At 39.1% G+C, this 25,389-nt stretch overlaps 1 protein-coding gene across 1 annotated transcript in view; it reads left to right on the top strand.

Annotated features, from left to right (window-relative positions):
• Window positions 1–25,389, top strand: part of me1 (malic enzyme 1, NADP(+)-dependent, cytosolic) — a 69,355-nt gene that overhangs the window by 34,885 nt on the left and 9,081 nt on the right. Inside the window, exons 4-6 of the mRNA XM_079343546.1 lie at window positions 13,349–13,424; window positions 15,591–15,752; window positions 21,831–21,934. Coding sequence (XP_079199672.1) covers window positions 13,349–13,424; window positions 15,591–15,752; window positions 21,831–21,934 — 342 coding nt within the window. The remainder of the gene's footprint in view (window positions 1–13,348; window positions 13,425–15,590; window positions 15,753–21,830; window positions 21,935–25,389) is intronic.

The raw sequence follows: 25,389 nt of genomic DNA, 5'->3' as shown, positions 1-25,389 counted from the left end.
CACATCAGTTTAGGGTTAAGTACCTTGAGGTCACCTCAGAGTAAATCTGGATTGGGAAAGTCAAAGAGCAGCTCCCTCCTTCCATTGCTGTCTGCAAGCTCTGATTTGTAGCAGCAGGGTTGTATGTAAATATCCCTACAGTCCAACTGTGTATCTGACTGATGTGTTTTTTAAGTGTTGTTTAAAGACAACAATAGCAGCATAAAGCACAAAGCAATCAGCTATCATCATCAGGTTCAATTCAATGTTGGTGTTGTTGGATTTTTTGACATTAATTAATTATTACTCAAGGCCTATGGTCATGTCAGAGTTCCAAAAAGTTTAAACTAGTAAACAAGTGAAATCCATGTTTAGCACTTTATTCATGGAGAGATGCATCTAAAATTTGGACTGGCTCTATTAGCCATTTTTTATTGCACAAAAGCTATATTAACATTAATATTCACAACAATCCTATTATTGTAGTTTAGAGACATGTATTAGCCCATCATACATCTGTGTGGGAGAATGAACCATTCTGAAATACTATGGTTTGAAACATATGAAATATTACTTAAAAGTGTATATTGACACATAAATAAACAAAAAACTAAAGGATGCCATAAAAACGTTTTTTAAGGGTGACCTGAGAGCTTTAGGGTGAGCGAAAGGAGGTTAGAAAGGCATAATGACAGACGTCTGTGGAAGATGTCCCTTGCCACCTCTGGTGTGGCACATGTGGCATGATATAGTGTCCCAGCCCTGCAGATTAGGGGTATTTGAGCTGTGCTCTCAGCCCTGCAGGCCCACACACAGTGTTACTCTGCACACATATGAGAGTAACAACTTGTTTTGGATTGAAGAGCATCCAGGGGAAAAATAAATGACCCTTGTCTTCTGGATCATTAATCAACAAAACTATTGAGCCATGATAACATGCTGAAAACATGGACATTAAACAACCACTACTCCACATAAAGGAAGTCCAGAGAGAGTTTCCTTCCTGATTGTAACCGATAGCATGGCTTTGTTTAATGTATTTGTTTATTGCATATTTACTTTCTCATAGACCATGAGTGAGTCCGTATGTGCCACAGCTAAAAGGAAGAAGCCTTTAAGAAGCCGAGAGGAAAGAAATGGTTTAAAACAACAGTGAGCTCATTAGGAGCATGGCAAACATATGGGATTAGTACTAAATATTAATTCTGCACTTTGGGGATCTTGTTTGAAAATATACAAAGATCATGTGGGAGGAAGTTTTAGTGCCAGTGAAAGCAAAGAAACGTAATAGCACAGTAAACTGTAACTCCAGTTCTCCTGTGGTATCCAATAGGATAATAAATGATGAACGAATCAGAGAAGCACCAACACAATTCCACAATGAAAAGTATTCAGTCGACTCCTCTGAGACGACTGAATTGAGACTCTTGTATTCTGCGAACCTTCTTGAATCAACTGATTGATGTCTTTGGGTGTCTTTTTCTGTTATGCGATCCACCTTGCAGGTCTTACATGTCCATTAGGAGTCTCTTTCCAGGGCTCAGCCTGCCAGTTCATGGTCAATCAAATACTGGCAGAGGATGAAAAGGAACCTTTGATTTATTTATTTTTTCCTTTAAATTTTGTGATTTCAGTTTGACTCTACTAAAGCAGCTGAATGATGCATTAATGCAAGCTTCTACTTCCCCACCAAAAACACAAAATTACAGAGTACAGTTCAGTTTGGCCGCTGCCCTTACACCATCTCCACTGGGCAAATGTTAGTCTACTGTGGGGATATTTCACCAGCCAACACTGGAAAATACGACTTTCTGATGAGCCCATAAAGCATATCTGATGCTGCGAATGAATCATACTTTGCCTGGTTTGTAGATCTAGAACATACTTTTTGGAGTATTTCAGTGCACGGCAGGAAAGTCATTTAATATACAGTATGTAAAATAAGTAAACTATGAAGGTAGATTCCCTGCAATAGCAAATTTCATTGTGCATTAAATGTACGATAAAAAGCAAAATGACAAAAGTGCTGATTGTTGACCATATTTCATGTATATTGTAAAAAAAAGTGAAACAATTGCCGGCACTTCCTTTAGAAGTAACCTAAACTTGAATCTATGTAGCTTTCATCCTCCTTGAGAGACTGTGGTGAGGCTGTAAAACTCAGATTGTTGAGTTAAATACAATACCGTACGGAATAACGTGTGTTTTCCAATGTTGACCACTTCCACATCTTTGTACTAAAGTGCTCTGTTTGTTTTAACGATGTTATCTTTTCCCCACAACTATTGCTGCAGGGGCCCCTGTAAATCCACTAAGAGACTATGGATTAAAGTAGACCTATATCATTTCTTTATTGCACCTGTCAAGGCAGAAACGTGAGCATATTGCATTGGGTGCCAAAGCACATGTTTGAGGTGGCTTTACAAACACTAGTATAGAAGGTCTGCCAGCCTCTAAAAAGAGTTGTTTTATGCTGTTGGCCTCATTCATGTGTGACTTGTAACAGCCAGATGGGTATGTGTGATGTAATCCAGTACATGTGTGAAAAGTATTAGTATATACAAATAGTGTCACACTGTCAGATGCTTAATCGTAAACATATTAAATATGAAAGTGTGTATTAATTGGTTTCTGGCTTTAAGATAACTGTAGTCCTTCACAGTTAGTAATTCTATCAATGGATATTTTTGCACATCCTTTTGTACACATACATAGGTCACAAATAATTTACTTTAAAAGCATCAAACATAAACAGCTTAGTGTAAATCTCTGATCTGATGAAGTGTGCAATTTATAAACCACCAACAGCATGCATGAAAAAGTATCAGTAATTTGTTAAATCTAGATTTGTTTCCCCCTGGACTGAATGGAAACTCCACTCCAAATTTCCCAGACTCACCATCCAATTTTCTTCTTCACATCAGGATCAGTGTGTAAAACGCACTTTACGGTCTAATGGAAAGATGCAGAGATTACGAAAAATGGAAAACCACCCCTGTCAGATCCAAACTGTTGCCACTGCTTCTCTGTACTCTGACAGAGCTCACTGATGTTTGCAAGCAAAGATGAAGGAGATTCAAAGTTTGCAGTTGGAAAGCCAAACTGATCAATCTAAAGCAGCCAAATTGTTTCCCCTTTTTGAGAGTGAAGGAGACTTAACATGTTATAGCTGTATTGTACGGACCAAAACCACTAATCTGAAGATTTATTTGTTTATTTCTGATTGATTGTTTCAGTCGAAACGTCTGATCATTGCCTGCAACATGCTGAAGAAGAGCGACTACTGGAAAACTTGGAACGCTGTCTTTATCCTTATTTTTCTTTAGGGCACTTATTTGGGATTCAGCACCCAGTTGTTATATGCTGTTTAGGAGTTCAGCATGTTTTTCTTTGGAAAATGACTCCTGGAAAGAAAGATTGGTTCTCCAAAAGCTTTTCATAGATTTCAGTGACATTTTTAAATCCAAAATATGGTGTTTCCCTACCTAGTGATCCTTAGATATAGGCGTTCTATTGTTTGAAGGACTTGTACTCTGTTTTATAAATCCAAAAGGATCTTTTAAAAAACAGTTAACTCGTGAATTTCATAGTGAACCATGAGGCCTCACCATAAAGAGACCATTAAAAAACCTCTCTGAAAATGGGTCAGCATCATGTTGACATGGGACACTCCTCTCTGGTGATAAGAGCAAAGTCAACAGATCACACATTAATCACTATTTAACTGCACCGTTCTCATATCTGCACTTAGATGAAAACACATACTCTATGTGAATGGAAACATATAGGATCTGACACCAATTTCTCTAAGGAACTCTGCTCTCTCTTGTCAGTTCAATACTCCCTCCACTTTGTTAATACATGTGGTAAGAAGGTGCTAAAAGCTCATTTGTCTTTGTTTTGACAGTTCCACCAGCTCTCAACTCAACTTAGGCTGTGAATTCATGGAGCCTGTCATGTCTCTGGCCCAAGGTTAGAAAACTAGATGATTTCCATCTGCACTCAGGGTTCTGTGTGAGAAATTACTCAAATGGCTTCCAAACTTTAAAAATTGACTACAAATGATTGATTTCATTTCATTAATTCAACACAGCAACAAATGGTAGGAAACAGGAGAAGACAACTTTAACATTCTTTTTTTTTTCTTGGCTAAAAGACACCAAAATCAGCCATCATATTTCATGACAATTAAAGAAGAAAGCAATAATGACTGTTCACAGCTCTCGGAAACTCTCTATGTAATTTTTTGGTCCTTTTTGTCTTTATTAGATAGAAAAGCTCAAGAGAGTCAGGACATATTGAGAGGAGTGAGTGGGGGATGACATGCAGCACAGGGCTGAGGTCGGATTCGAACCCCAAAGTTGCCGTGACAAGGACAACAGCCTCCGTACATGGAGCGACTCAACCACTAGGCTATTGATGCCCTCAGATAGATGTCTGAAGTTGCTAGATAATAACTGAAATCCAGTAACAGGTCTAGACATTGTTGATGGAAAGACCCACAGTGAATAATCAAAATAAATGGAATGAAAACAACATAAACCGTTCACCATGGGTTCAAAAGTGGAAGTAAGACATGTTATTTATAAATACATAAAAGCATCACAGTCCATTTGCTCTGTCTATAAAAGTAAAAAACCCAGTAATGAAACAAATTCGACATATTTAAACAATGAAAGATAACTGTTAACTGTTTAATGGCATTCATTTTTCCCCTTGCATGAGGCAATTCTTGAGGACATATTTGCAACTTTATATCTCATAACATGTCTAAGTTACATTACTAAAAAGAGAACAACAAGATGTTGCAGATTTTATTAGTACATTTCAGCCCTTTAATCAACAGAAACTATACAGGTTTTAAGTGTGGATAGTTGGAGATGTGACCACTCATAAACACAGCAGTTTTTAATTAACCTTTTGGGTAAGAGATGATGTCACTATGACTTGACTGGTTTTTAAGATGATGTAGTCTCATTGTCTTTCACTCTTTGTGACCTTTGACATCTTTATACAAATAGGATTTGATCCAAGCTGACTTTTCTTTTTGACCCTCTTTTATCTTTGTTTATTTCCTCTTCACTGGCACTTGAACATCACCTTAATTTAGACCTCAGCATTACATCATTGAGAGCTACATCTCCAGTTTCCTCTCCAGAGAGATTCATTTCCCTTGCAGGGAAATTTTACCTAAACAGTGTACAACTTCTTCTTGTTTGACCAGCAGAGTTAGGAAGAATTTCTAAAAGTTTGTAATGTAAAAGTGTGGTGAGCTCACTGATTTGTGTCTTAGCTCATCAATCTTAATGATGAAGAACCACACTTTTCAGGAAGGGAATAAGGAGTGATGGTACTTTCTGGGCAAAGTACTCCTCAAACCTAAACAAAGAGTAAATGACAGTAAAAGACGAAATCAACAGATGTTTGTTATTTTTTTCCCCAATGCATTAACCATTGACCATAACCATCTTAAAAACCACAATGTTACAACAAAACAAGGTCATAATCTAGGAGAGTTGGTAATTTAACCCAAACCATTCTGTAATTGTTTTTTTAAAGCCCCCCCCCCCCCAAGCAACCAAAGTTGCTTTGGTACTTTAACCTACCCAAACTATTAGAAAATGATCCTCTTTTTCCATGCTGGTGCTGAATACTGCAGGGAGTTATGCATAATGATGGGAACATGAATAAGCTAAGTATTGTACTTGAAAATATAAAGACAAATGTGAACGCTTGTTGGATAATTAAAAAAAGTAGAGCCTCACATGCATTGTGCTGTACATTACCACTGTTTTTTGCAGACTGTCTTAAATAGCCTTTTCCTTTGTGTCTTATAGTTCATTAATGATAAGCCATGAAGAATTGAAGACCCTCAAAACATTTCTCCATCTGTTTTATTGTGAACACAAGCAGTTCACCTGCCACCTCTCCTGACATGCCTTTAAGTGAATACACATCTCTGTGAATGTCAAAGAGAACACAATGGGTCATTCATCTTTGTCATCCAAACAGTGCTTGATGGTTTTACACATGTTCCCTGAACTCCTCTCCTATCGTCAGTAACCTTTGTGTCTGTTTTTCATACAAGCATGACCTATTGGGATTTTAGGGGATATAACGTCTTCTTGTATATACATTGTGTTCTTGTCCTAGCCGCTCTGCTAATGTAAAGGAGCATTTGCAAATAAACACTCTGCAAAGGCTGCACAGCTGATGGCCAAGGCAAATCCAACTGCTTTCGAAAGGGACTTTGCAACCCACGCAAAACGTCAATGCCATGTCCAAATGTCATGACGTGTGTGAAAAGGCAAATGAATGGAAACCTGGTTGCAAAAGGGCTAAAACTCCTCCAATAGCTAGCTGGGTTCATCAGGTCTGTGTCTTTGATTTCTTTAGCAGGGCCTTTGTGCTGGAACGGGCCTTTCCCTGTTGTTTTTTGCCCCAGGAGTTATGTAATGTTGGTTGAGAGAAAAGGCTTGACATTCACTGCAGTTGTCTGGACGCTGGACAGCCTCTCTCCACCAGGCTGCAACAGTATTAGACATAAAACCCCGACTTCATGCCGTCTGGTAGCTATTTTCATCACTTGCGAGTTGGCCCGAATCAAAGATATTGTGTTGGTCTATGTTCTGCCTCAGTAAGATACCCTTTGTGATGAAAGGCTGTCTGATTGGTGAAACTGTGTTCATTTTGGCCTTACATTTTCTTGAGTTTTTCAAGTCTGGAAAGGCCTCTTGGGGGGAGATTAGTAGTTGTGTGAAGGCCCCGGCTGTTTTCAGTGGGTTGCAGTGGAATGAGGTGGGGGGTGGGTTACGGTTTTCCAAGACCAGGGCCTGGAACTGGTCCTTGCTTGTGCAAAAAGAGGGGGTTGAATCGGGCAACTTGTAGAATACTTGGAGTCTGATGGAATTCTCTCAAAGTTTTAGTGTGCTATGCAGGGTGGGAGGCAGAAGAAAAAGAAGAAGTAGAAGAAGAAGGCATTGTCTTGAGGGAGTCATAATGTACAGAGAGAGGGAGGGTGTGAAGGGAAAGTAAAGAAAAGGCAATGGAAAGAGAATTCCTACCCGTCATGTTTCATTTCCAAGTGATGAGAGCTGTGTCTTAGACAAAATGACTAGGCTGTGTTGCCTCTTGCTGTTGGATAAGTTCTTTAAAGAAATTCTCAAGAAAGACAGCTCAATAGGACATTATACAACAGCATGAACAAACACAGGGAACCAAAGGCTTACATGTGCTTAGACAGGGAGATGGATTATGTGCTGGATAACTGTGTTTGTCAAGCTGAGTTTAATTTTTCACCCATTATCCAGGTCCCTTTTGTCTTTTCTATTTATTCTTTGTGTTTACAGAACACTTTTTTTTTTCACCCATTAGTTATTGTTCAAATGGGCAGTTTGCAACAGCTCTGGCAACAGAGTGATCATGGATATTGATTAACATTTTCAGACCCTCACTGCATTATTCAGTTTCTTCTTCTCCTGTATTGGTTTGGTCAGCTGCTTGGCTGCTACATGTGCTAGAGAATAAATGTTACTTGTGATGCCAAAGCTTCACTTTTTTGGCATCACTAACTTAATTGCCTTGCAAATGATCAGCAGGAACAAAACCAAAGGGAGCAACCTCACTTATAATACTCTCCTGTTATATGGATACTTACAGTGGAGGTAACATATAGTTTGTGCAAGAAGTAAAATATTTTCACAGAAAACCATTACCTTATTAAATACCACTCAGGAAAGGGAGCAAGAAAGTTGAAACCAGCAGTCTCATTGCTTCAATATTGTGCCGTCTGTCTCTTTCTACAGCTTGTGGTTGGATACCACATCCAGTCAGAGAAATGAATCTGTCTCCTCCAGAGTGCTCTGTTTGTCTCTGTGTGTGCTGGTGTGCTGTGCTGAATCACTTGATGCTGTCATGGAACCTCAGAGGTTACTCTTCTCAGCTGATATGCTGACAGACTGACATGTTTCTCACACCCAGACCAGTATCTTAACAGTTCATTGAATCGTTGGCATTTGGCCTTTAAAACAAATTAAACCATGATGCCAAAACCAAGATAAAGGTTCACATCATTGATTGAGATGAAATGTTTGGTTTACTTTGGCAGACTTGAAACAAGAGCTCAACTGTTGCCAGTAACAAGATGAAGTCTCAAATATCTTTGTGTTTCTGTTTGGTCCTGCTTCGGCTGCTGGGAAACAGCAGCGTTGTGAAAATATGACCGATTTTTTTTTGCATGGTATTTAGTGCAGGTTTTGCTAAGCTGCATTTAAATTGTAAGTGATCAGGCTTGGATACTCCTAATTGGAAAAAGTGCTGCAGTTTTGTAGGAACACCAAGCTTTACTAAAGGCTGCAAAAAAAGGTATCAAAACTGTCAAAGCCATCTGTTCACTGATGTGTCCAAACAAAACACAACAGATCAACAACTCACACACCGTGTCAGTTTCATATGGGCTCTCAGCTAACGCTAATGACGTGATGCAGGGTCAGCCTCCAATGCACCCCACCCCTCCACTTTTTTGAATAATTATTATTTTTTGTACGAGGTTTCTAATTATAGTTGAGTTATTGGTTTAAACCTTTTCCTTTGTTTGTGACAATTTCAACCATGACCAAATGGAAATAAGTGTGTATCTATGGCAGGTTATGGGTAACATCATGTTTTTGTTTCAGTGAGGCCTGTTGGTACTTCCCAGCTTTAATAATATGATGTCTCATAGTCCCAGCAGCTGGTCTGGCAGGAAGATGTGATGTGTTAATTTTGGAACAATGTTCATGTTTGAACCTGTTTTGAAAAGCCATGGATCTAAACTTGAAACTCCTATTATAAAACAGATGTGTTTCCTTTTCTTTAAAAGACAGAGTGATGCTTGGATCGCTCTGCTTCATTGGAGTCATTCTATGCTAGGAGTAAGAACTTTTTCTTGCATCAGTTTCTTAAAAAAAATGTGAGTGATTGTACACAAGAGGCTTTATGTCATAAAAGTTTATTTTAACACAGTTTTTGTCATCTGTTGTGCTCACGTTTAATAATAATAATAATAATAATAATAATACATTTTATTCAAGAGCGCCTTTCAAAAAAACCCAAGGACACCTTACAAGCAGGGTTTAAAAAAACTTGACTTGACTTGGGATTACATCACTCAGATTGTTAAACGTGAACACCGTCAGTCCTCACAGGCAGACTAAGTGATCCAGTTCCTGTCATGGCCCTAACATGACCAGCATATAACTTTGCATGTTGTATAACCTTTTAGAAAAGGTGTGTGAGTGAGAACGTAATTAAACAGAGAGTTATAGTTTTAGGGGCCATTGACAGCTCCAGCTGGCCGAGGGCTGAAGGAGGTACAGAGATGGAAAAATGTTGCCTTGTAGATCCACAAAGTCTTAAAAGGTCCTAAATTCTTAGTATTGTGTATTTTTACAAACTACAAACTTTTTTTTCTGTGAGTAGTGTTAATGACTTGTGGGACAGAAACTTCAAATGTTGAAATGTTGTTTGAATATTCAAATTCCTACACAGAAGATACAATAAATCCTGTCATGGTTACACAAAAGTTTGAAGTAATCCATTTACTTCTCAAATATTCTATGCTGTTCATGTCAGAAGCATTTGCTTTGTTTGAAAAGTTTAAATGCAACAGTAGAACAAGAGTTGTCTTCTTAACTTATTTGATCTATAACTCTTTTTTGGGGGGCAATGTCACAACGCAAGACATTAGCTTCAATGGGGCATTTCTAAAGTGTCATGGTTTTACTCAGGGGACACATACCAATCATTAGAACCTGTCTATTGTGGCAGATTTGAAGCTTAATTAGTTGGCAAAATCTCACAGTGCATGACAGTGACCTTTCACACTCTTTTCACAGTCGTTCTCAGTGATTTGTGTCCAGTGTGTCAGTTGAACCTTATGTGGCATGCTAACTGGAGGGCGCCCAGCAAAATGAAGAGTAAGGTTATGCAGTTAGGGGGAAGAATTGTGACTGGTAGCGTTTTGTGTGGACACGGGTCAATGAAAGGAGACCAGCCTCCTTATGGGGCTCTATGTGTTTTGGGGTCATGGCGTGGACAGCAGCTTTTCCTCATGCCCCCCCCCCCCCTCTCGCTGCCTTCCACAGTCTCTGTGGTGTGTTTTGTGTTGGGCTGCAGGTCAGCGCCGTCTGCTGTTTTAGGCCATCAGGTTGTTTTTCTTTACCCGCTCTGTTCCTGCCACACTCTCTCATACAGAAGGAGCCAGACAGCTCAATGCTTTGGGGCCCTCAACTCATCTACACAAATGAGGCGACTGCTTTTCAATGTGGTTATTCCAGCAGCAGCGGTCAGGCACGCATGCACGCACACATAGAGTTTGGAATGGTTAGCTTACATTTTTTACACTAAAATATCCAAATTAATAAAAAAATGACTAAACCTTCGTTTTTAATGTGTTATTGTTAAGTACTTACATGACCTGAGTTTTTTCCAACAGTTAGGTAGTGGGTGTTAGGTAGTGGGTGCAGGCCTAAGTGGGTGCATTTTTTACAAAAGATGTTTTAAACCACTGTTTCGAAGAATGACAAAGTGTCTTTTCTACTTCTCCAGCAGTCGGCACAGACTGGAGGTAATGCAGGACATGTTGTGGTTTTGCTTTTATGTTCGCTAAACAACTTTAATCAGATGGAAAAATGTTCCTTTTACCCAAAGCCTAAACCCAAAGTAATGGTAACCCCTTGAAGAAAATTCAGTTTGTTCATTATGACTTCACTTTGCAACAATGTTCTCACACCAAATTCATGGGGGAAAAAAGCAATGTTTTGTTTCCCTTTTTTGTCTTCACCTCTCACAACACAAACTGTAGATCATGGATTCATATCATTCTCATTCCTATGACAGCTGCTGTTTTTGCTATCATAGATTCATGGTGCTTTTATTTACCCTCTCTGTTGTTGCTGTGATAATATTATCTCTCAGTGATGAGGAATTAAAACATAACTTCTGACATTATGACACATCTTAGATTATTTTGGCTGTGGGTTATTGGAACTGTGATGTTGTTTAACCAGAGTTGTTTTTTCTTGTGTGTTTAAAGGAAAAATGTGCAACATTTCACATATAAATACAGCAGAATGCAAGAAATGTCTCTCTGAGTCATGACTGTCAACAATGAGCGAGGAGCCCCGCTGGCTGTGTTTATGGTGTTTACATAAACATGACAATCAACTCCTCCTCCTGCTTATAAAAACTGTTTTAGTCAAGGACTAGAGAAAAGAAAAATAACATACTCGCTGACTAAGTCTTTTTAGATCACATGAAGCTACGAGCGAACTAAAGTGTACCAACATTAGAACAATGCAGACTACACTCAATTGCAGTTTGAGCAAAGGACAATATTATCTTCCCCTTGCGCTAAACTCAGGAGACTCAGAGATATGTTGGTGGGAGAAAGCGAAAGCTTCATTATGGCCGAGGTGTCGCCACACAGCAGTTTCTTTTGCTTTCATGCTGGTGCTCAAGGGGCGACATCTACTGGATCAAAACACGGCACATTCTTCCTTCAATGACTGTGAAAAGGTGTCAACCCCAAACTTCCACCAGATTTGTGTGCATTGCGCGTCTGCCTCAGACCGTTACGGCTCTGTGCACCCTACTAGTGCAGCTCTACATCACTTTACTTGTCAGGGTCAAAGCTCGTGAGGTCAACAGCTCTTTTTCAAACACAGAGCAACGGGAATGAGAAGGAACGAGGAGAGAAATAATAGCAAGCTGGACAATAACTTTTTTTTAGTAGCCTTCAGGTTGACAGGGTTTAGGTTTTACCACAGCGCTGCCTGTCTGAATACATCCAACTCATTCTCTAACAGTCATCATGTGGGGTTAAACTTTTAGCCCTGATGAAGCTCTTTCACAAAACTCCTCATGTTACTGTTGCTTGTAGTGACTCACGTCCTCCATATTTGAGGTAAACACACCACAGGCAGCCCTTACTCCTTTTCGCTCTCTCATTCACATCCAGTCTCTGAGGTCAAAACCCCAGCTCTATAAAGTCCTTCACATCTCCTCGTGACATTTTACTCTTTAAAATGATTTCCCCATGGTGCATTTCAAGCAGCATGATGTGTTAAGATGGCGGATGCCTGATTTTATAGCCTGCGACCTTAGAGTGACCTGCGAAGTTCTTGATAAAGGTTTGTCAGTTTAAGACAATCCATCTCTTTTACCACCTTATTTCTCTCTTCTCTGTTTGATTTTGGGATGTAACTCATAAACCTATTCTTTCAGGGTTTGATTTTTATCTCAATCGCCATCCCAGCTTCCCAGAATTCTATAGTGCTGAAACCAAATGTCCTCTTTCGCTGACCAACAGTAAAATGATGATATATTCATTAAAAGAACTATAAAACAGAATAACTGCAAACACATTCAAAAAGTTGAGTGTCTTTTAAACATATTCACAAAAATGCTGTTCTATAATCAGTATATAATAATATATTTACAAGCTAAACTAAGACAACATGGAAAACGTCATGTAAAACATTGGGATTTTAGCAAGGTCATTGTGAGCGTTAATATTAACTCATGTTTAGCCCAAAGGCTCACAGTCCCTGCATACAGCCAATAACGATGACAAAAGCATCCCTATCCCTTTCTGTGGTTACCCATATTAAGTTTACATTAATGTTGATAGTGCTGACTTTTAATTAATTAAAGATCTCTCTGGTCGTCACATCATCACCTTAACAGTGCTGTTTTAAAAAAAAAGTGTCTCTCAGTGAATGTGCAGAGGAAAAAAAAGTGGTAATATTTTTACTGTCACTGATACATTGAGGAGCTTTAGAGCGTTGGATAAGTAAAGAAGCTACATCTGGACCCCACGCATTAAGATGATCTCTTTATCCTGGGATTGGGCCAGAGGGAAGGACCGTGATACCATGGACCAAGGAAAGGAAAGAAAAAGGGTTTTAGATTCTTATAATGAATATTTTGGGAGCCTCAAGGGTCCAAAGACAAACTCCCTGTTGAGGCCTACGGCTCAACATTAAAATCCCAGGTGCCATGAGAATTCAATAAAGAACTGGTCCAAAGAAAGAAAGGCATTAAAGAAATATAATCTGAACATCAAACAGTCTCTGAGGTACAGCTTAAAGCTGCAAATCCTATATTAAAAGGTTTTAAGTTTTCATGAGGTCTTTAACTCTTTAGGTTTCCATTCTTGATGGCAAAGTTATTTTCGCATTGTTTCACTTTGTTGCATTAGGGCCTTACATAAACTTGGGGAGTGAGTAGGACAACTGCCATGTGTTCTGTGAGGCCTTTTAAATGTGTGAAAAGTTTGGTCTTTTTTATTCTCTTTTTCATATGCTTGTTTGTTTTCTCCACTTTCCAGGGGGCTGTTCATCACTATCCATGACAGAGGTCACATTTCTACCGTGCTCCAGAACTGGCCAGAAAAGGACATCAAGGTAAATTTGACTCAATCAGTGAAATGAGAGCGTTACATCAGTATTTAAACACTTAATTACAAAATAATTAGAAAAAGAGTAAGACAGTAAAGTATTACCACAGATTGACTGGTTTGGGTCTTTTTTATCAAGTTCAATAAAAGATCATGAATAAATATAAATGGCCGTTTAATCTAGGCTACTTAGATTGGTTACTATTTTTTATGGAAGATATGGTGTAGAGCAGACCCTACAAACAAAGAGTACCTCATTGATGCTGTGGCTGAGGCTGTGTTTAGTAATAACCCTATAAGAGGTTGATTTTTGCTGCTTTTATTTTTACTCATTTACATTGTGCCATGCTAAGTTGAAGAAGGTCACTGGACCTAATAATGAGAGCATAAAATGGTTTACATTAAAATACACGCAACAAAAAAAAGTGTTACTATGATAACTGATACTCTTTTTGAAGACATTTATTTTTGTTTCTTTCTTTTCGTTCATTACAGTCCCATTGTCTCCTCTGTTAATGTCATTTCATTCTTACCATGGCAATAGTTTTACTTCATATGTTGTCTTTATTCATATACCTCCTAATCGTATACCGTGTGCATAATGCGTAAGCTATACAGGGGGTTAAAAAGTCTGTGAGACACCAAGGTGAGGCAGCATGTATTCAAAGGTATGCACTAAAACTATTATTTTAAGTGGCTAAACTACGTGTTTCTGGTTCAGCACATAGCTGTACACGGCTTAGCTTCCGTGTCAATACTCATACTAAATGGTAAATGGACTTGAGCTTATATTCGGCTTTCTGGTCTTCAAGTCTGACTACTCTAAGTGCTTTTACACCACATGTGCTCACCTGTGCGCCGACGCGAGTGGCCGCACATTTAGTAGCTCCGTCTATCTATCTAAAAAAAACCAACTTGAATTTCCCTCGGGATCAATAAAGTATCTATCTATCCATCTATCTATCTATGTCACACCCACTGATTCACACACTGATGGCAGTGCTCGCTATGTGGTAAGACCACCGACGAAGCAGTAGGAGCAATTCAGGCTTAAGTGTCTTTCCCAAAGACACATCAAACATGTTGCTGAAGCAGCTGATTCCCTACTGGCTTTCCACACATGCAGGGACCCTTATGACTCCTGATTCACGTCAACAACCGGATCCCTTTAAGCAACCTTTTTATAAGTTTAACGTGTAGACATTACTGTCTCAGATGGAGAAATGGTTTCCCATGTCAATTTAAAAGTCAAATATTGTCTCATATTTCATCATAATTGTTTCAACCTAACATAAAAACTATAATTAAAAAAGTTAATTCACTGAATTCAGTGATCTCTTATCCCTTATTAGGATTTGGATCTCTCGATTTGCTGTATTGGCCAACATCCCAAAATCCCCAAATATTCTTTTAATCTTCCGAATAGAGCAACTATGTGTGCAAGTCATAATCTGATCATATGTAGGATGACGAAAGCAGCAGGCATTCCTGGCATGTCAAATTTACATGCAGCCCCAGACACCTGTTCAAAGCTGTCAACAGCAGGGCATTTACCTGGGTGCTGACACGCTGCTTCTTATTGTCGGGGTGGTCTTATCATAAACTCCCCTAATATGGGCTGCTTTTAACAACTCCATAGAGCAACCTCTCCAAGACCCAAGGTGAGAGAGGTCCACTGATCAGCCTTGGCAGCCTCTTTGTCACATATTACGAAGTGATAGTTATGGAGGTAAAAGGTATTAATATATGGGAAAACTTATGACAGCCTATAAACTCTTAGATTGTGAGAAGAACAAGGCCGTAAAAACAGAATGCCAGGGTTTTCTGCGTCACATCGATGGTGGGAAATGAAAAACATTTAGAATTAGGAACATTTCAAATTAAACACTTCTGCTGTTAATATGCTCTGGAATCACCCCAGAGGCTTTATTTCGGGTCTTCTCAATGGAAAGGCAGGAGGGTGAAGGAGGACCTGGCCAACCCTGAAGTAAAACACATGTTCCTGAGTAGCATCAGGATTTGTTTTGGTAAAGATAATTTTAGTTACTGAGACTTAAATCCAGAACTGCTGTGTTATACAACACATGGCATACACCATAGTCACATCAATTATATTGACGAGGTGGTTGTTGTGTCCTATGCAGGTTCTGCTAACATGCATATTTTTTGACAGGCGGTCTGTGTGACAGACGGAGAGAGGATCCTGGGACTGGGAGACCTGGGCTGCTATGGTATGGGTATCCCAGTGGGCAAGCTTGCCCTCTACACAGCCTGTGGAGGCATGCCACCACAACAGTGCCTTCCTGTCATGCTGGATGTGGGAACAGACAATGAGGTAATTGCAGAGGTCTAAATATAAGTGACATACTATTTACAGTTATACATGCAAACTGCTATATAATGTTATTTTGAAATGAGTCTGACATCCACCATAGGGAGAGAGTGAAATGTATTTATAAAGCCTACTTAAAGGCAGATTACGTAGCATTTCAAAGTGGAGGTTCATAAAAAAACAGATTTAAAAGTTGACCCCTACAAGCCATGTAGCTTCATCTTTATTTATTAAATCCTTATGTTGTTATATTTTCATAAACGTCCCAAAAATAAGAAAATAATGGGAGAAGGCAGGGTTTTGTTTGTACGTTTTATCATTAGTTGTACCACTGCAGCTCATGTAAAAGTACAGAATAGAGTCATATATATTTTTTTCGATTTATATTTTTGCTTTGACTAATGTAGAGGATCTGAAACGTGGAATCATTTACTAGATTGTAAGTCAACAATTTAACACAAGCTACTTACATACATACATTTTAGAATTATTGTAGATGTTAAGGACACATTTTTGTTGACTTTTTTCTGTACTGCCCCAAAACCTTTAACTCAAAATATCACTCCAAAAAAATGACATGCAAGGCATTCATGATACAGTTTTCCAGAAGTGGAATACTGCTTACCTACTGTGGCCAGGTAGGATACAGAATTCAGCCAAGAAAAAGAGAATACATCTCACACTTCACATGCAGGAAACTCCCTGTCTACATCAGTGAAGTAAGCAGCTCCATTGATAAATGCCAGCTGGGAAAGCACCTCTCCCCTCAGCCAGGCACAGAGAGTGGCAGCCAACCAAGCTTCAGTTACCCACCTATAATCCCTGTTCTCATCTCTAGGGGTTGATCCAAGCTGTGGGTAAGGGAAGCACGTGTTTCTGTAGCCCAAAACAGACTAAGAATAGTCTGTGTGCAATTCTATATATACACAACTTTCTTACCCCAGGGCAGGGCAGCTTCAAATGCCTGTTTGCCTGACACAGCTGAGCTCAGCCTGGCAGACGCTGTCCTTCCTTTTCCAAGACAGCCTTCGCATGACTCAGTCCTGGAGTTCAGTTTCAACCTGAGCAAATGTCTCATGAGGCCTGAGGATGAGAAATGTTGCAGATGACTGATGAGTTAGCAAATAAAATTAAGAAAGAAACCTTCGAAGCAGAAGGAGTTGTTGGATTGTGCAGATGTAGAATATTAGACAGTCCCTGATTGCATGCAGGTTATAACATCACTGATGGCCTGAAGTCTCTCTATAAGAGCACTTACCCAATAAACACTTACTCAAAGTTCTCCAGGTCACTAATCATATGCATTATAACAATAGGAGCACCACAGTCTTCCCAGAAAGCCCATAAAAGATATTAAATTGCAACAGTAGACCTCTTTTCCATTGGAAATGGATTAAGAAAGCAAAAAAGTCTCTCGTTCTGCCAAGTCCACCACCTCAGCTCTATGTCTTTATAAGCCCATAGTATGCAGCTCTACCTTTTGACCTCCTCCTTTACTGGCATCGCTCTCTATGAGTTATAGGTTTCCACATTATCTACCACTCAGTTAGTTATATCCTGGTTACGGCTGCTAATACTAGTTACGGATTAAATTCTCTGTTTACTGCAGCAGCTTTAAACATGAATGGACATCAGTGTCCACTTTAGCAAAATGTTTCTTAGTATTGTTTCTATTATAGCCTCAGTCTGCCCTATACCGGATGCCAAATTACAAATATTTCAGCACTTTAAGTTTTTTTCAGGTTAGATAAGATGATTGATCAAACAACTGCCTTTTACTGCTGAGCTGGGTTTCATCCAAAGTTTATTACAATGGCTCCTAACACATTTTTATCTCCATAATTACCACATTGTAAACTGTTTGTACAGTTCATACATAAATGAGTGCTTTTGTAGGAAGTTAGTTTTAGGTCATGGTTACATTTTCTTATATCTTCTTTCTTATGATTTTCAACAACTTATGAGGAGTAGTAGATACAGCTTTTACCATTGGTCCTATTTGAAACCAAGATTGCTAACATGTGCATGGCCAAACTAGACTCAGACTAGATTTTATTGTAGCCACTGGTTTTGGCAGACTTTACATCTCTTTTGTTTTGTATTTTACAGGAATGGCAGGTTAAATGAGATGTAATAGGATAAATGGACTGTGTGTGTGTTTTACTTGTAGATCTAGGAGTCCATAAGGTAGTGGTAGCTTAAGCATATTATTAAAATTACTGTTATTATGGGATTATATTTGTCCTTGAGTGGATGTGGGGGTAACATAGAAATAAGCAGGCACAGATCCAAACAATGGAGAATGGAGACGCCTGATAAGTATGACTGTATTTTCTACGGAAATAGTTAGTGCATAACTTGAAGGAGCAATATGTAACCCTGACATGTAGTGTTTAAAATCTTTAACGCAGTCCATATTCTAAACATTAAACAGAGTTGTCTTCCTTTGTCCCTACCACACTATAGCCTATTCCAAGTGGCGTTCCCATGTTGTAGATACCGAACCTTGCGTGTTTAGCTCGCTCTGCGTCAGTCTAGAAAACGCTCTGCACTATAACCTCTCTCCATTTTTACAAAAGAATCTCCAGGTTTTCTCCTAGTCTTATCAAGTTTCTGGTTGTGGAGTCCAGAAAAATAAGACTTTTTAAGTGAGGTAAAATTAGTCATGTCTGAACCAGTTCGCTTGCACACTTCCATTGCCTGTTGGTTTGCAGTTTCCCTGGCAAACCAATTGAAGTCCAAAAAGGCTGTGTGGGTGTGCCTTAAAACCGCCTCCTTTCACTGGTCAAAACAAAAACAAATCACATAGTGGATTCAAAACTTAGGAGGGGAACATACTGGCGGCTGTGTTGTCAGAGAAGCCAGCTCTTTAACATAGCATGTTTCTTTAATGTCTGTGCACTCTTTTAAGAAGACTGTTAGTGGCCTTTGGTCTTTATCAGTGCCTGACCTGTTACCAAATGCTATCAGGAGCTAAAAGCTCAAAATGTTTAATCCACACATTTTCTTCAAGGATGTGAATTGGCATGTTCCCTCAATGCCAAACTATTCCTTTAATATGTTATCAGATAAATGACGCTTCAGAACCTGTCAGATGTCTGTTAGGATGCTGCTTAGTTATTTTTTCAAGCAGAAGCATTGGGTATATGTGTTTAATCTTCTGTGACAACCAGTAGCTATAAGCGCTCATTCCTTGCGAATCTCTTATCTCTTTGACTTTTATGGAAGACCTTTCCCTGAAAGGAAACCACCTCCGACTCTCACCCAGCATTGATGGTAACTCATATTTTTCACCCTGTTATCGACCTGAACTCTATCTGTCTGGTTTGCCTGAGGCTGGAAGTCACCTTAAATAAGCTTAACTCACTTGCTGTGAGAGTCTGTGTCTACTGTCCTGTACCTCATCAGCTCGTCATGATTTCTGGTCTCTTCAAGATTTTTACAGAATTAGTATTATCACTGCAGTCATGTTGTAAAACTTCAACGCTGAATGTAAAACCATCACTCCACTACAAAAACACAAACCAAAAAGGAAAAGCTGTATTTTATTTGATTTTATAAATGCTTTGACACAGTTTCAAGATTGTAAATGGAGCTTCTGTGTCTCTCGCAAGCATGAACTGTTAAGCCTCACACGGGGACTAATCCTTTCTGATAGAAAAGGGGCTGTTCAACCCAAAGGACAGCTTAGCCAATCAACAGAAGATAATCTTCAACAGAGAGACAGATCATGTCAACAGTGCAGCCCAGAGTCAACAAGGTCAGAATAATCACCTGCAATTTAACTCCTCGAACTCGATTAAATTTTTAAAGATGGATTTTTTTTACATCGTGTAATTCAATAATTCAACTTATGTTCCATAATACTCTATATAGTTAATAATAACTAGTACAACAAGTACAAATTGCAGAGGTGAATAACTCTCAAAAAGCATATATTTTTTTCCCATTGCATGCTCTTGCATCATCTTTTGAAATGACCACCAAAGGCGCTCTCTGATATCAGTCCATCACGTAAAAATGCTTGTTATGGTTACAGTTGAACTGGGCTAACTCTAGCCTATTACTGGCCATTAAAAGCCTGCCAGGAAATAAGTTGTCAACTTCAAATAAATAAAGCTTTAAATAAACCTTTTGAGCTGTTCTTGGACATGCCAGCTATTGACCCTGCCATCGAGAGGTGGCCACTGCCCTCTCCAAGCCGCGCTAAGTGGCACCCTCAAATTATCCATCACAAGTAAAGGCCGCCTGTCCCAATGAGACATGACAAGACGAATACAGATACAGTCCTCCACCCTTTTGGATCAACATTTCCTAGAAGTCAGAGAGTTCATTTAAAGCAACACATTTAAATTATGAGTCTATCTTCTAACATCTGTGTAGTTATGAATCTAAAGCTTGTTTTACGTTTGTGCCACGTTGTGTCAAGCAGGTTCAGCGTGTCAAAAATATGATGAAATATGGGCCCCAAAGATTACCCCAAAGCAAAATCTGTAAGCGATCTATCACTGCTAGGTGGCTGTTACTTCCACCTTATTCATCACAGCTTCGCTCTCTCTTTCATGCTCTGTCTGTCTTGTTGTCACACACATGGCTTCCCATCAGCCCCTGTTCTTCATTTTCTCACTTCCCTGCTGTATCCCTCCCTTTCTTCAAAATACCATGGTGCAAAGGTGGAGGTTCACTGGGGCTGCTCTTTCATCTCCTTCATGCTGTTAGTGAGCCTTTAAAGGACTGAACCGGGGAGGTAATCTAAAAGTAGAAAATAAAGCCCCAGCTTGGTTTTATTTAGCTGCTATAGTCACTTATTTACTTATTTATCTTTATCCTCCTTTAGGAACTCATTGCATTACACTGAAAGCACGTTTGATCATATCAGATATTGTAGTTATTTGCATTACTTGAATAATCTTAGGCACATCATGGCAGAAATTCTGTAAGTCTTGGTGGCTTTATAAAAAGTTTCAAATCAAGCCTGAAAAATATTTTTGGGATTCTTGTAGAAAGACAAAGCTTTTATTACATATTTATGGTTGTTAGATGTTACCAAAACTATAGCTAAAAGATGAGATTTGCCCCAAGACTTTGTGGAAGTGATGGACATCACAATAAAAAAGAAGTTTCTACATCCTCTACAGACTGTGTGAAACACACACATGGTTTAAGTTACAATAAGTCTAAGGTCTATAGAAACCCAGGTGTGTGTATGTGTGAGGATTTGCTCATGGGCTGTATATATCTCTCCACTCTCTTTAATTTTCACGTTCAGCAAATGTCAAGTCTGGACATAAATCATGCATAAAATACCTCACTCTGTATATTCCCCGAGTTCCTATATGAGCAAAGAAGACAACACAACATTTGCACATGTTCACTTTTATTTGTAGTCTATTAATTTGCTTTTTCCTATTCAATTTATTGTTCACCCGACAAATGCATAATGGGAAAGTAACTTTGCAACAACTTAAAGACTCTCTGAAACTAAGGTTAGAAAAGGGAACTCCAACAGCTGTATTTGTTAGCATTCCAAAAACCTTACATGGTACCTATTGTGGCTACAGTTTGAAGTCTGATAAATGCCATCAAATGATGATACTTGAGTGCTAAGGTCTGATAATTGTTGTTTAAGCCTGAATATTAAAACATATATGTACGAGGTGGTAGAGTAAGTAAGTGAGATCAACAGATTTCTATGTCCTGTTCATCATATATTCCTCAGGCTAGAAGCATGAGCCAAATTGCATTGTGGGCAATTGACAGCACCATGAAATGAGAAACATGTAAGGAAAGCGATGATTTAACTGGTTACCCTAAGTAAATTTTTGCATAATGTGCAAAACTATGTTATCAGCCTGCAATGCCAAATAGGTGGAATATGTTCATACACAATGTCTCTTTTGTTGATATATGCCCAGTTTCTACTGGGAACTTCCTTTTTCAGCTAGAGAGACAAACATTTTGGGGGAACATTACGCATTAGCGTGTTAACTCCTTTCTCCCTTGCTTCTCCTTCTGTATATGTATTGGATAGGTTTCGTCTATTCTTATGAACCTGGTTTCTTTCTCGTTGTGTTTTTGCAGGCGCTTCTGAAGGACCCTCTGTACATTGGGCTGAGACATAAGCGAGTGCGAGGCCAGGCCTATGATGACCTGCTGGATGAATTTATGAAGGCTGTGTCGGACAGGTAAACTTATACTGTACTGACTCTCTATATCATTTCATCATCTTTTTCCAACTCATTTTATGACTTCTGCAATTGTCATCTCAACATGGATATCAAAAGATGCTGTTAGAAAAAGGATGCTAATCCGTTTAGCAAACTCAGTATGACGGAGCCAGATTCTGTGGGTTTCTGATGTCTGGGACTTAAATCACAGATGATTCAGTGTACCTCCTTCAAGTTTTGGTTGTTAAAAATGTCCATCAGAAGGTTTCTTAAATGGCAAATTAAAATCAAGAGCTTCCTGAGAAGTGTTCAGAGAGGCTTGGTTACAGTAGGTGCTGTTGAGTTCAGTGGTATCAATCCCTCCTTATTCGGAGGGAACTTAACTTAGCTGTCAGAAGCTGAACCTGAGAAATTGTTGTTTTTTTCCACTCTTATTAACAATCTAAATTACGCAGAATTTTAAAACCATTTGAAACGATTTGATTTGCTTATTAGTTTAGAGAATTCAAACCAATTAAATTGGTTGATTATCAACAAGTTTACTTGAACCTTTAAACAAAAGAAGCACAATGAGACCATGTTCCTCCTTTTTTATACAAGTGCTCCAAATCTATGGAATATATTCAGTCATTTATTCCCCAAAGACACAGAACACATCAGTCAAAGTGGTGACGTCCTGTTTTTATTCTGTAAAGGCTCACACTGAGGGCTTAGCTTTGGGTTTGTTTGAATTTAAGGCACAGCCAGCAGGGTAGGGAGATGTTTAGTATTCAACATTGCCACTCATTTCGTGTCCATACACTGATCCTTGCAGTCCTCTCTGAATGGAGCCGGGTTGTGTCATGCTGCTCCCCTTTGGGGCTTGTACTGCATTTGTTTATTGCACTCCTTGATGAAATTTTGTATAACTTATTTTTGCTTGCATGGCGACGATTCTTTGAATCTGTTTCCCTGTGAGCCACAGAGCCATCACAGCTCCTCACATATGGGCCTGGTTAAGGTCCATTCTAACCCAGAGAGACTAGAGTCCAGAGGGAGCCTGGGTCTGGGCCCCCTCCAGCTGGCAGCATGCAGGAAGCCATGACTCTAATAACCGGGTGGCTTCTCAACTACAGGGAACAGCAAAGCTTTTACCCCAACGGAGCCAGATCGGCGGAAAATGAGTAATTATGGGCTCAGAGATTGGATGAATGATTACAGCTCTGCAGTCTCTTAAGTGACATCCATGCTTAGTTTTCAAAGTAACTAACGTGCTAAAATGTCTCTGATAGAGTTATCATCAATAGGCAGAAGTCTGGGGTGATTATTTCACCATTTAATAAATGTGGATGTTTGCATCCATAATCATCCAACTTTAAACTTGATATTTGATGTCAGACAAGCTGTCCAGTTCTCCATCAACTCTCTCTATTGAATAAGCTGAAAGGAAAAACTTTCTTTTCACAGACAGAAACCTTAAACAAGAGCCATGCCTATGGTGAACAGCAAGAAGGTGGAAAAGAGGGAGACAGAAAGAGAGAGACATCACTTAATCATTCACAAAATCTCAAAAGGAGAAAAGAAAGGTTTTAAAACTGACTCCCCTAACAGTATTTTTTGGTAGTCGTAATTTATACCACTGGCTTCTTGTTATTATTCTCTATGACATTACAACAGTTTTTTCAGGAATTTGCAGAACTTGTCATTACAGGCTCTAAAGTAAGCGAATTTGGTTGTCATCAGACCATCAAATGATCTTTTTCAAAAAATATTGACTAAAGATCGCGATGACAGAGCGTCATATCAAAGCCAGATGAGCAGCAATTTATCCTCAACTAGTGAGGTACAACAACACATATACTGTAAGTGATGTGTTGGGCGAAGCAGGTGAAATACAGGTCTACGTTTTGGATGGTGCAAACTACAAATTTTACCTATAACCAAGTTTGGCTTACGCTAGTTTTCCATATAAACGGAAACCTCCCTTTTGTATCCCAAATTAAAAGTAGTTTTGATGCCCTAAACTAACAATAATCTGTAGACTGTGTGTTTATTATTGTTAACATGACAACAAAGTTCACATTCCGCATGGTACTTGGAACAGTTAATGATGATACGTGATTGTTTACCTTATGCTAAGTATTTGGCCCTGTCTGAGGCCTTCCAATAACAGTGATAACAAGTGATTTAGTGGGTCTGATAACATCTGGATCGATTGCTACGTCCATGTTAATCTAAGATGCATGCAAAGACTCAAGGAATGCCTTCAACTATTTAAAACAGTCGGCACTGAGAGAACGAGGAACAGAAAGACTGACCATAGGGTTGATACAATGAGCATCAGAGGAGAGGACAAAAAGTGCAGAATGCGTCTTTGTTTTGAATGGCAGCTTGGGGATTTAAAAAATAATGTGTGCTGAGAGATTCTGGCTCTCTGGAGAACGAGAGGGGGATTTATTAAAGCTTCAGCTACGGAGCCCCACTAACAGACAGCTTGTGTGTGTGTGTGTGTGTGTGTGTGTGCGCGCGCGTGTGCGTGTGTGTGTGTGTGTGTGTGTGTGTGTGCGTGCGTGCGTGTACACAAACACACATATGAGCACGCAGGTTCGACAGCTGTGTTTGCACAGAGCACCCTTGTCTGTGACCTTTTTTGCAGAGGTCCTCCTTGGCTCTGTATGAATGCAGACTAAAAAAGATCACTTAATACCTTCTCCTTTGCTTGTAGCCCCCCTTCAGTGTTGGAAGTACATATGACATCCACCTACTTCCTCTTAGCTGAGGATTCAGATTTCATCAAGACTCAGATGAAACCAGATTGTGTTTCCTGAAGGAGCTGGGTCACTCGTTAAACCTTCATCATATAGATTGGCCCAGACATAACACCATACGTCTGATGGATTCACCACATGGGAAAGCATCTGCTATTTCATTTCTCACACTTTTATTCACATTGTCAGATATTAATAACAATGTTGCATGCATTTTTTTCTCAATATATTGGACTGGTAAAGCTGACAGTACCAAGAATCCCTCAAAGTACTACTCTCAAAAATAATGATACGAGGAATTTTTTCCTTTCAATTCAATATTATTTTGGCAAGTCATTAATTACAAAAAAATCTAAAGCACAAATAAGTTTTGTGATTTTCTGGTAGCTTTTGAAGTTGCAGGGCCAGAAAACAAAAAGTGAGCAAAAAAAAACAAAAAACTTTCTGCTTTACTTTTCATTATTTATTTCTATACCTTATTAACCCTTGAGATAAATAAGGAAATTAAGGAAGAAAGACTTCTGCACACTCTGGCAGATATTGCAGTCTTAGAATGAAAAATATTCAGTGCAGCTCTCTTGCATGGCTAAGCATTTGCTAGGATTTTTCTGACCTCTTTTCTCATCATAGTGACTGACTAAAATGCTCTCACATCAACCCCCTTTTTGGTCTCATAACTCTTTGAAGACATTATGCTGTTGACAAAGCACTGCTCAAAGACAGAAA

This window comes from Symphodus melops (assembly GCF_947650265.1).
Source record: "Symphodus melops genome assembly, chromosome: 5".
Classification (NCBI taxonomy): Eukaryota; Metazoa; Chordata; class Actinopteri; order Labriformes; family Labridae; genus Symphodus; species Symphodus melops.
The sequence above is the reverse complement of the archived record's forward strand: the minus strand, read 5'-3'. Positions and strand labels throughout refer to the sequence as shown.